At 51.2% G+C, this 11845-nt stretch overlaps 1 protein-coding gene across 1 annotated transcript in view; it reads left to right on the forward strand.

Annotated features, from left to right (window-relative positions):
- CAV3 (caveolin 3) overlaps positions 1 to 5461 on the forward strand; it is a 13079-nt gene extending 7618 nt beyond the window's left edge. Inside the window, exon 2 of the mRNA XM_007463712.1 lies at positions 4957 to 5461. Coding sequence (XP_007463774.1) covers positions 4957 to 5298 — 342 coding nt within the window. The 3' untranslated portion in view covers positions 5299 to 5461. The remainder of the gene's footprint in view (positions 1 to 4956) is intronic.
- The last annotated feature ends 6384 nt before the right edge of the window (positions 5462 to 11845 follow it).

Here is an 11845-nt window from a genome sequence, read left to right on the forward strand (position 1 = left end):
GGAATGCGGGGGAGGCATTTTTGAAGGGGGTGTGGCGCCTGGCCTCCCCCTCAACCGCTGGCAGCGCCCGGCTCTGCTGTCCTGCACCTTCCCCGCCCTCTTGGGGACGGCGGGAGCGGCGCTGGCCGGTTCCGATGAATCAACTGGCTCTCTTGCTGTTCCCAAAATAAATATGCCAGAGAAGGGGACACCAACCTTACGAGCAGCCCCTTTCTCCCCCTCCCACCGCCAGTCCCGCCTCCAGCTGCACACGGAGCCCTGCGGCTCCGCCCACGGCCGAAGCCCCCTGCCGTACACTCGCAGAAGCAGCCATCTCCCCTCCACTTGCGGAAACGAATTAAGAAATGACGTCACCGTGCGCCTCTGATACACCGGCTCGTCTGCCTAGGGCTGCCTGAGCCGGGCCTTATAAATATCTCCCCAAACTAGTGCGGTGACCAGAGAGCGGTCTCAGTGCTCAGTCCTGATTAGGAACGGCCTCCTCCTCCCAGGAAAACCTGTCCCTCTGAGAGCATATTTTCGCATTCACAGACAACGGAGCTGTTGCCCTGTGCACAGTGCCTAAGGCAATTACTGGAAATAATTCAAACGCCAGCACAACAGCTTCTGCCTTGTGCAAAAAAAAAGAAAAAAAAAAAGATCATTAAAAGGCAGAGAGATCCTTGAGGGCAGGATTATTACCATAGCAGAAAAGGAGGGAAAAGAGGACCCTATCCATCTTACCGGCGCAGGCTGAGTACGCATGCACACACACATTTATGACCAGGTAGGTTGGAGAACTGTCATACTTACGATCTGGGTGTCAACAGCTTTTCTGGGATATATTTTCATAGGAACTTCAGAGCAATTGAACAAACGATTACCGTCACGGGGCAGCTACCATGTATTGTACTAAGCATTGCCCAAGAGGAGGTGTGCCTAGCACAAAGTGGGTGCTTAATAAATATTTGTTTGGATGAATGGATGGATGGATATGAGTTGGTGGATGGATATGGATGGATGGATAAGAGGATGGATGGATAGGTAGATAGGCCCATAAATAGGTAGATGGATATGAATGGATGGATGCATGTGGATAGACTGATGGATCCACGGATGAATGGATAGGTGGGTGGGTGGATGGATGGGAGAATGGATAGATAGATGGATGGGTAAATGAACAGATGGTGGGAAATGGATGGATGGGAAAGAAATTACTTCTGTTCTTCATAACAGGGTTGTAAGAAGTAGCAAACACATTTCACAGGTGAGGAAATGAAGCTCAAAGAGGTTATCTGCCAAAGTCACTCATCAGGTCAGCAACTGCGCTGGTGTGCAGACCCACCTTTGGGACCCCAGCTTCCTGATGAAGAAAGCGCTCTGTAACAGCCGCCAGCAGCTAACAATTAGTGATCAGGGATTCTGTGCCAGGCAATGTTCTGAGTATTTACATGTCATATCTTATTCAATCCTCCGATAAACCTAATGAAATCAATCTAGGAAAACGAGGCATATGAAAGCTAAGACACTTGCTGAAGGTCACAGAGCCAATAAGAGGCAGAGCTGGACTCAAACCTCAGCACCGTGACTTCAGTCAAGGGCTCTTTTCCACTTTGTCGCCTCTTAAGAGGCCAGACACAAATCATCAAACGTGTTAAATGGAGGAACACGCTGAAATAAGTGAACAAAGCAGGCTGGGCTGCCGAGGGGCAGGGGAATTGCTGCCTGCTTGGAGCAGAGTGGGCGGCTGCGAAGAAGGGGCTGGGGGCCCTGCCCTGGGGCAGGTCTCTCTGGCCAACAAGGACCAGACCTCAGAGGGGCCAGTCACCCTCCCTGAGAGCCAGCAACTGCCTTGGGGTCTGACCCTGGCTGGGGCTGCGTGAAGAGCTTAGATTAGAATCAGGACGCCCAGATGCACCTGTCTGCCCAGCTGGACGTGAGGAGGCAGGGCTGGGTCATCTGTGAGTGGGGAGACACGGTCCTAAGGAACAGTCACAGGAGGGGCAGTAGAGGCCCCAGGCGCGGAATGGGAGAGAGGAGGGAGGAGGGAGAGCCTGCTGGATTAAAGGCGGGGAGCACGCCTCCACCCAAAGGCCTCCTTCAGCTACCCAAGTTCCTGGGGCCACACCAGGATCCAGAGCCCAGCCCGGGAGCTAGGAGGCATCAGGCACAGGCCGGGCATGGCCGTGTAGGGGAGGGGCAGGCTTCAGAGGTCAGAACACCTCAGTTGGCAGGATCCAGGCCCTGAGGGTTTGACTGAATCTCCACAATCATGGTGCATGTACCAGGTCAACGTTGGAATGGTCTCCCAGGGCCTATAGTCCCCAGCTTCTTGGATCTGCAAGCAACAGCAACTCTGGATTTCTGCCCATATAGACCAGATGTAGAAAGATGCCAGCCCTTTCCATCCACTCTCCAAAGCCATGGGACGTTCCCCAAGCAACTTGGGCCTTCTTTTCCAAACATCCAGCACACTACTCCTGCATCTCTGCCTCCAAACCCCCAGTCCCCCAAATTCCCAGCCAGACACCACCTCCACCTCCAAGAAGCCCTCCAGGAAGAAGTGCCACCCTTTCCAAGGAGATGAGGACCATATTCATATCCTTCCTTCCAGCCCTTCCCTTCCATCCAGGGGGCCATATGAGAGGTTATGCGACCTCCACTAAACCCCTGCAGACAGAAAGCTGGAGGTTGAGATTTACAAGCGGGTCCTGGAAGGACCTCTCCCCACCCAAGTCAGCTTTTGAACATCGCCCGCAGCCTGAAATCTCACCCCGTGAACTTTGCTCCCCACAACATACCACCCCCAGGGTGGGGCTGCATCCTCAGCTGTCTCCGGGGGGGACCCAGGGATCTGAGGCCTGGCACAGGAGCTCAGAATCCAGCCACACGAGAAAAACGTGGGCTCGACACCGGACATACAACATGGTCATGTCCACTCCCCCCCCACCAAAAGAGTTACACTGGAAAGAAAAACACCAAAGCAATAATAATTTTAGTACTAGAGAAATACAAATGGGAGATGCTTGTGTTTTGTTTTTGCTATTCCCTTAATTTTCTGCAATGTGGCTATGTTATAAGAAAAAGTAATTTAAATAATAACTTTAGCCATAGAGAGGATCCCCTTCCCCTCAAAAAGTAGGAAATCGGTTCACTTGGGAGTTGAAGTTTGAGCTCTGGCTTCACTGGTCCCCACTCCCCCCGCCAATTAGTCTGATCCATTCCTGCATTCATTCAACCAACTACTATAAAAACAGCCCAGGAACACACTGCCCCCATGTTACAGACAAGACAGCTAAGGCTCAGTGCCACTAAATGAAATCACATATGAGAAAGTAGCTATGACGGTGCTTAATGCACAGCAGGGATTAGCGAAAAGTTAAGTGACTTGGCTGAAAGCAATCTTTTGTATTTCTTCCGTCTTCCCAAATGGGGCCTCAGTCACCATTTCAGTGGGATGCGTGAGCAGGTTTCTCTGAATGCCCACGTTCCTCGCAGCTGCAAAGGAGGGATGGGGTGGGCAGCGGCAGAGGAAGGTCTGAGGTCGCTGCAGGACCAGCGTGGGGAGAGCAAAGCCTGTGTCCTCCACGGGTGCTGCGCTCAGACACCAGGTGCTTCCACCAGCCAGGACGCCGCGGCCCTCACCTCGCCACGTGCCGGATCCTAACACAGCTCTCAGGCTGCTGCACCTTCCTCTAAACGCCTCCATGACCCCAAACCGGGCGGGATTCAGCGACGGCTCCCAACTCGCCCCCCACGTGCACCCTCACAGCTGCGGCAGCCAGAATGAGCCACTCAAAACTCAGATCAGAGATGCAGAGGACAGGCTGGTGGTTTCCAGAAGCAGGGAGAGGGGTGGTGAAAAGGGTGAAGGGGCTCAACTGGTGCAAACTTCCAGTTATAAGATAAGTCCTGGGGATGTAAAGTAGAGCATGGTGACTACAGTTAACAATACTGTATGTAGCGTCTATTTAAAAGGTGCCAAGAGAGTAGTCATAAAAGGTCTCATCACACATACAAACACGTAACTATATGTGGCGACGCATGTTAACTACTCAGGGCGGCGATCATTTCCCAACATGTACAAAATCAAATCATTATGTTGAACACCTGAAATGAATATAATGTTAGATGTCAATTATACCTCAACTGAAAAAAAGCTCAGATCCAGCCGAGCCACACCCTGTGCAAAAGCCCTCAGTGGCTCTCACTGCACTCAAGCCCCCATGCCTGCCCTGCCTGGCCTCTCCAGCCTCCCTCCGGCCTGGGCCTGCGCTTGGCCTTCCAGAAGCACCTACATCTCCCCAAGAGCACACTGTCTATCCCACTGGGTCGTAGCAGCTGGTGCCCCAAACGCTCTTTTGCAGCCCACAACTCCTCCCTCCCCCTGGCTACCTCTAGGTATCAGCTTAGCTAGATGTCACCTCATCCAGGAAGCCTGACTGACACCCAGGCTAAGTTAAATGTCACCCTGTGGGCGCACACCCACATTCCTGCATTCATTCAGTGCTCCCTTACCGGAGCACTGGCCACAACTGCCTGCCGTAAGCTCCAGGAGGGCAGGAACCTTTGCCTGTTCATCATCCTATCGGCAGGCACCCGGTACATTTTTTCAGGATGACTGACTGTCCAATTCCCTAGGATCACAAAACAATAGAATTTCAGAGCCTGTGCTCGTGGCCTGCCTCTAACTTAGTTTCTTTTAGTAAGTTACTCAGCTCCTGGGGGCCTCTGATCCATCCATGAGACAGCGAAGTGGACCAGCTCTTGTGCCTCACTGCTCTCTCTGGGACAGCACCGGCATCACCTGGGACTTGTCAGAAATGCAGGATCTCAGGCCCCACCCTGGACTCACCGGGGTCAGAATCCCAGGGGGTGGGGCCCAGCCACCTGGTTTAACAAGGCCCCAGGGGGTTCTGACACTTGAGAAGCGGGTGGCTGCTGTGACTTGAGGGTTCCCCCTCCCAACCCCTGCAGGTGGATTTCGAAGACGTGATCGCGGAGCCCGTGGGCACCTACAGTTTTGATGGCGTGTGGAAGGTGAGCTACACCACCTTCACCGTCTCCAAGTACTGGTGCTACCGCCTGCTGTCCACGCTGCTGGGGGTCCCGCTGGCCCTGCTCTGGGGTTTCCTGTTCGCCTGCATCTCCTTCTGCCACATCTGGGCGGTGGTGCCCTGCATCAAGAGCTACCTGATCGAGATCCAGTGCATCAGCCACATCTACTCGCTCTGCATCCGCACCTTCTGCAACCCGCTCTTCGCCGCCCTGGGCCAGGTCTGCAGCAACATCAAGGTGATGCTGCGGAAAGAAGTGTGAGGCCGGGTGGGCAGCAGGGGTGGCGGGGCAAGGGAGCCCGGCTGGGCTGGCCCCACCATCGGGCTCTGCAGGGCTGCCAGCAAGCTCCTTCTCCTTGGGGACCGCTGCTTCCCCCCAAGACGGGAGCACACAGAGTAGGGGAGCCGGAGAGAAAAGACAGCCCGCCACGGAAGCGCAGTGGCCTTCCCTCCGCCCCCTGCCCCACCACAACGCCCCCCATGACCGGGTGCCAGGAAGATCACTGGCTAAGAGGCAGCTACCGCAAATCTTTGCATTCACTTGTACTGTAATGGCATAACCCAGCCCTCAGCTCCCACCTGGACACACCCCCTCCCCCCCCACCCCACGGAAACCACCAGTGACTGCTGGCGTTAGCAGGGTGGCTCCAATAAAGGGTTTCCGGCTGCATCTGGGAAATGCTGTGTTTTTTTTTGTTTTTTGTTTTTTTTTTTTTAATTAATTAATTTATTTATTTTTGCTGTGTTGGGTCTTAGTTTCTGTGCGAGGGCTTTCTCTAGTTGTGGCAAGTGGGGGCCATTCTTCATCGCGGTGCGCAGGCCTCTCACTATCGCGGCCTCTCCTGTTGCGGAGCACAGGCTCCAGACGCGCAGGCTCAGTAGTTGTGGCTCACGGGCCCAGTTGCTCTGCGGCATGTGGGATCCTCCCAGACCGGGGCTCGAACCCGTGTCCCCTGCATTAGCAGGCGGATTCTCAACCACTGCACCACCAGGGAAGCCCGGAAATGCTGTGTTTTGCATGTGTCCATAAGGTGGGTGTGCATCCTGACCAGCTCCAAAAATATATTTTGCTGCCCTGAGAAGCAGGAGGGGCAAGCTGGTCGGCCCTTCTCTCGGCCAAATGCAAGAACCAGATTTTGGTTTCTCTGGGAATTCTTGTTTGCTGGATATCTGTTCCTTGGGAGATTATTTCCCGTTGATTTCTGTTGCCCCTTGGCCAGCCAGTGGTCACCCACAGAAGAAAATGGCCGCTGGGTTAGAAGGGGAAGGTGATATTCCCTGGGCACCACTGAGGGCAGGGCCTGGGTTCAAAGCTCCCCTTTGGCTCAGACACTGAGCCCGTGGCACTGCCTCTTGGCATGTACACCCTCAGCCCCGCAGACGTGATGATGGCATAAGGCCCCATTCGAGCATATGTGGACTCACCATGGAAATAAAATGGAAATAAACGGCAATGGAAAGGATATGTCCCACCTCCTGCCCACCTACACTCAGCAGCAACAAAACAACAACAAAACCCCCAGAAATCTTACATTCTTTAGGAGCGCTTTTCCCAAGGGTGTTATCCAGAACTAAGTCCTCAGAAAAAGGAGGGGGGTGGCTTGTGCGCTTAAATTTGTTTGGAAAATGCTCCATATTTCTCTTAGAGATTTTTCAATAGACATTAGTACATTAAAGGCTCTGACAAGTCCTGCGGAAAAGAAAGCTGTTTAGGCCAGTAGCCCCCAACCCTATTTGACCCATTTTTTTTTTTTCATGCAACACCCATTTAAGTCTCATAAAATTCAGGTTCCAAAACACTTGGCCTGTTTTCAGTGAGGCATCACCTCACTGGCACCCGGCCATGCGCCCAAGGGTCCTGGGGCAAGGAGGTAGAGGGAACCGCACATAAACCAGAGACAGGGCACGGGCAGCCTTGGTTCTGCCTCTCCTCCTAGTTGCCTTCTCTGGCCTCAGTTTCATCATGCATGAAATGATCTCTCATGTCCATTTTAGCTCTTTTTACCCGTTTTCGTTTTTTCGAGTATCTTCGTATGACATTTTCAAACACAGAGGAATGTTGAAAAGGTTTGCCGTGAACACCTATCTACCCGCCATCTAGGCTCTACGATTCACTTCACTGCTCCTCCTTTGCTGCATCACCATCCATCTATCATCCACCAATCTCACCTTTCTTTATGCGTATTTAAATAAGCTGCAGATATTGGTATATTTTCCTCCTGAACACTTCATCATCATCCCTTACTTTTTGCAAACAAGGAAGTCACCACCCAGAGAGGTCAGCAGACTTGCCAAAAGGTACACGGCTAGCCACATTCGTGCTGTGGTTCCAGCCCACTGCTCTCTGCTCCACCTGGGGCTCTTCATGCTCTCAGGTGGACTCATCGAGCCCAGGCTCCTCCCGCTAACAGGTTTAAAGCCAAAGTCGCTTACTCCCTCGCAAAGGGCCTCCCCATCAAACGTCTCTCACATTGTCAGGCCATCCGTTTCAGACCTGGAATCTTGGGTTACGCAGACTTTTGTTTTTTTTGCGGTACGCGGGCCTCTCACTGTTGTGGCCTCTCCCGTTGCGGAGCACTGGCTCCGGATGCGCAGGCCCAGCGGCCATGGCTCACGGGCCCAGCCGCTCCACTGCATGTGGGATCTTCCCGGACCGGGGCACGAACCCGTGTCCCCTGCATCGGCAGGCGGACTCTCAACCACTGTGCCACCAGGGAAGCCCTGCGCAGACTTTTGACCGTCGCCGCATTTGCTGTGACCTGATTTGACGCTGACGCCTATTTTTCAAGCTGGCTCTCCTTCTCTGAGGGCCAGGCTACGGCAGGTGCTCCATCCCCCGTGAAGCTCATGGGGCTGGAGAAAGGACACACATCTAGATGCATGTACGTCTGAGGTGTTGTTCCTTCTGGAGACCCCCGGCCCCGAGAAGTAGCAGGCAGGACAGCACGCTGGGGGCGTGATGAAAACGGGCCAGAGGAGAGGGTGGCATTCCGCTCTCTCTCATACGCGACGTCTGGCTCATCAGGGACTCTTTGTTTAAGACGCAGATTGTGAATCGGTAGTGGAGCCCAGGAACAAACACAAAACCACTTGTGATTCTGCAGGTGGCCCCCATATCCCACTTGAAGAAATATGCCTTAGGGTCCCTTCAAGGTGGCAATCTAGAATCCCATTATGTCCGGAGTTAGACAGTGGCACACGGTGGGTGTGGCTACACCGTACAAGAGGTTTGTCCCTGGCTCTTAGCGCATCTTCCGACAGAACTCTGATAAACCAGAGTACCTGTTACCCAAGAGATTGGGACCAGGTCCCCTCCTGCCCCCACCCCCTACCTGCCACAGCTCAGATGCACCTGTGTCATAATCAGACAGATTTATGGCGATTCAAGGGAAGCCGGCAAAGAAATTCAAGTCTGTAAGCCACCAGAGATGGTCACTGTTCTCAGGCTAAAGAAAGAAGGCAAAGCAATCTATGGGGAAAAAAATGTTTATTAAGTGCACCTTCTATAAAGCAGCTAATGAAGCAGGCATCTCATTATCGGGCACATCATTCACCAATGAGCACAGACAGCAGGTGCCACAGAAAGTCACCAACTAGAACAAAATCGAGGAATTCACATTTTGCATTTAGGGGTGTTTCATCGCAATTAAACACAAAAGGTCGAGCACTTTCAAGCCACGATCTTCTTAAGAGGCAGCTTCCTGCAGTCATGACCCTTAGACCCATCCCCCAAGGGAGACCAAATGGCGTGACCGATTTTTCAGGGCCTAAAGAAATAAGGCTCTGAGTCCTCAAGTGTTCGCATTTCACTTTTCTAATGTCCATTTTGTCTCACGTCCAGAACGATGAAACATTCCGGAAGAAAATCTGTACGCTCCAATTTATTGGCACCTCCAGGCATGCGTTAGGTTTGTAAACAGGCCTGAAACTGTGGGCAAAGGTGGCTGGAGGACCTTAGGAGTGGGGTCCAGAGGAGGACAGAAACGACCGAGGCCCAGGCAGCATCCTGGACCCCTGCTCTCCTTCTTCCAGACTTCGGTTGGGGAAGGAGCAAGCGATTGTGAAAATACTCTCCAGGACGAGGCTGGGAGTGCACGGGCGTGTAGCCAGCGGCGCTGCTGGAATCAAATGTCACTGACTGGCTACAAAAGACTCCTGTGCCATAAGGAGAGCCAAGGTCGCAACCAGCGCCTTCACGGGAGAAGAATGAGGAAAGTGTCCCAGTTGGTTCTGGTGCCCAAGAACCTTGCAACTCCTGGGTTCTCAGCAAGGTTGTGCCCGTGGTCAGAAAAATCTACTGAGTGGCTGTCTCCTTGATCCCCAGCGGCCTCTGGTGGCTGCTAGGATGGCAGCTTCCCTGGGAACAGCAGAGAATGGGGCGTCTCTGGCTGGTGAGCAGAGAGGCTCTAATGCCAACAGACCCCACCACTGCTGTACTTGCACCCAGGGTGCCCAGTGTCCTGGATGAGGGCACAGAACCCCAAACCAGCATCCTGTTAGCTTCCCAAAGAGCCAGGAGTGGCTGGTGTTGACACCAAGCGCCCGTCACAGCAACACTGCACTGCCTCCGGGTTCAAAGATGACATCGTCCTCGGTCTCCAGTTACACTGAAGATCTTGTCCTAAATGCTGGGGTTTCGAACACTGGCATTTCAGTGCACGCCTCCCTTCTCCCTGAACATCCAGACCCCGCTAGCTCATTCTGCCGTGTGCGTGCGTATGTGCACGTGTGTGTACAGGGCAGTGTGGCGGGAGAAGGGGAAAGTGTGTGTGGAGATCTGGGGCTTTGGGAAGTGCTCTTGCTGTGTCACAGTGAGTCCAAAAATATATATGTGCAAATAAAAAAAGTGCCCCAGAGTGCCACTGAGCTGGCCAGTCCCAGTCGGAAAACCTCTGATCTATAACGTCCTGTATTGAACGACTAAAGGTGTTTCTTAGACACGGTCGTGTTGTACCTCAGGGCTGAGGGGACATCTGACGACACGTTTACCGGGTATTATCACTGCTGGCACTTTTGCTGAAACCGGAAACACCATCTCTCGCAGGAAAACTGAGGAAGAAAACCATGGATTCTTCTGAAACGGTGAGTCAGTGAGAAACAAAAGTTCCGGGAGGTAAGAGATTCCAAGAAATGCATCCTTCAAGCTGGTTGCCTCTGAATTCAGCTCATCAACGTCTTTTTAAGTATTTAATTCAGTGGCTTTTAGCATATTCTCAAAATCGTGCACATCACTAACCAAAGAAAATTTTCATCACCACCAAGAAAGCCCCTATGGGGCTCAGCAGGCACGCCCCACCCACCCCAGCCTCCAGCCCCTGGCAACCACTGTTGTATAATTTGTCTTGGTAATTTTGCCTATTCTGGGCATTTCATATAAATGGAACCATGTAGTATGTGGCTTTTCGCAAGGCTTCTTTCACTTAGCATGATGTTTTCAAGGTTCATCCATGTTGGAGCCTGTGTCAGAACTTCCTTTCTTTCCATAGTTCAGTCGTGTGCCATTGTGTAGATATACTACGTTTATTTATCCATTCCTCAGTTGGTAGGTATTTGGGTTATTTCCATTTTGGGCTATTATGAATTATACTGCTATAAACATTTGTGGACAAGTTTTTGTGTGTATACACGCTTCCGTCTCTCTTGAGTAAACACCTAGGAGTAGCATTTCTGGCTCATATGGTAATTCTATGTTTAACTTTTTCAGGAACTGCCAAACTACTGTCCAAATTGGCCGCACCACTTCACCTTTCCACAAGCGATGAAGGAGAGCTCCAGCTTCTCTCCATCCTCGCCAGCACCTATCATTGTCCATATCTTTGATTAGAGCCATCTTAGTGGGTGCGCAGTGCTATTTCACTGTGGTTCTGATTTGCATTTCCCTCGTGAGTAATAATACTGAGCACCTTCTCATGTGCTTATGGGCCACTTATATCTCTTCTTTGGAGAGATACGAAAATATGTCTATTCACTTGTTTATTCAAATATGTCGCCCATTTTTTAAACTGGGTGATTTGGCTTTTCCTTCTTAAATCGTAAGAGTTCTTGATGTATTCTAGATACAAGTATATGGCTTCCAAACATTCTCTTCCATTCTATGAGCTGTCATCACTTTCTCGATAGTGCCCTATGAAACACAAAAGTTTTGTGCCCCATTTTGATGAGGTCCAATTTATCTATTCTTCCTTTGACTTCTGTTTGGGGTGTCATTATCTAAGAAACCAAGACCTAACCCAAGGTCACAAATATTTAGCCCTATGTTGTCTTCTAAGACTTTTATAGTTTTAGCTCTTACATTTAGGTTGAAGCATTTTGAGTTAATTTTTGTATATAGTATGAGGTAGAGGTCCAGCCGCACTCTTTTACGTGTGGATATCCAGCTGTCCAGGCGCCATTTATCGAAAAGACAACCTCCCCAATTTAATTCTCGTCACACTTGTCAAAAATCTATTGGCCATAAACGTAAGGGTTTATACCTGAACTCTCTATTCCATTACGTTGGTCTATATATCTGCCTTTTTGTCTATACCACATTCTTTTGGTTACTGTAGCTTTGTAATAAGTGTTGAACCAGGAAGGGTGAATCCATCAACTCTGTCCCAGTTTTTCAAGGTTTATTTTTCAAGGTTTATTTGTGTGTGCATGTGTGTGCGTGAATTCTATTATTTGTGCAATTTCCATGTGAATTTTAGGATCAGCTTAGCAATTTGTGCAAAGAAGCCAGCTAGGATTTTGATAGGGATTACACTGAATCTATAAGATCAACTTGGAGACTACTGTTATCTTAACAATATTTAAGTCTCTGAGCCATG

The sequence above is a fragment of the Lipotes vexillifer genome, unplaced genomic scaffold (genome assembly GCF_000442215.2).
Source record: "Lipotes vexillifer unplaced genomic scaffold, Lipotes_vexillifer_v1.1 scaffold1387, whole genome shotgun sequence".
Lineage (NCBI taxonomy): Eukaryota > Metazoa > Chordata > Mammalia > Artiodactyla > Lipotidae > Lipotes > Lipotes vexillifer.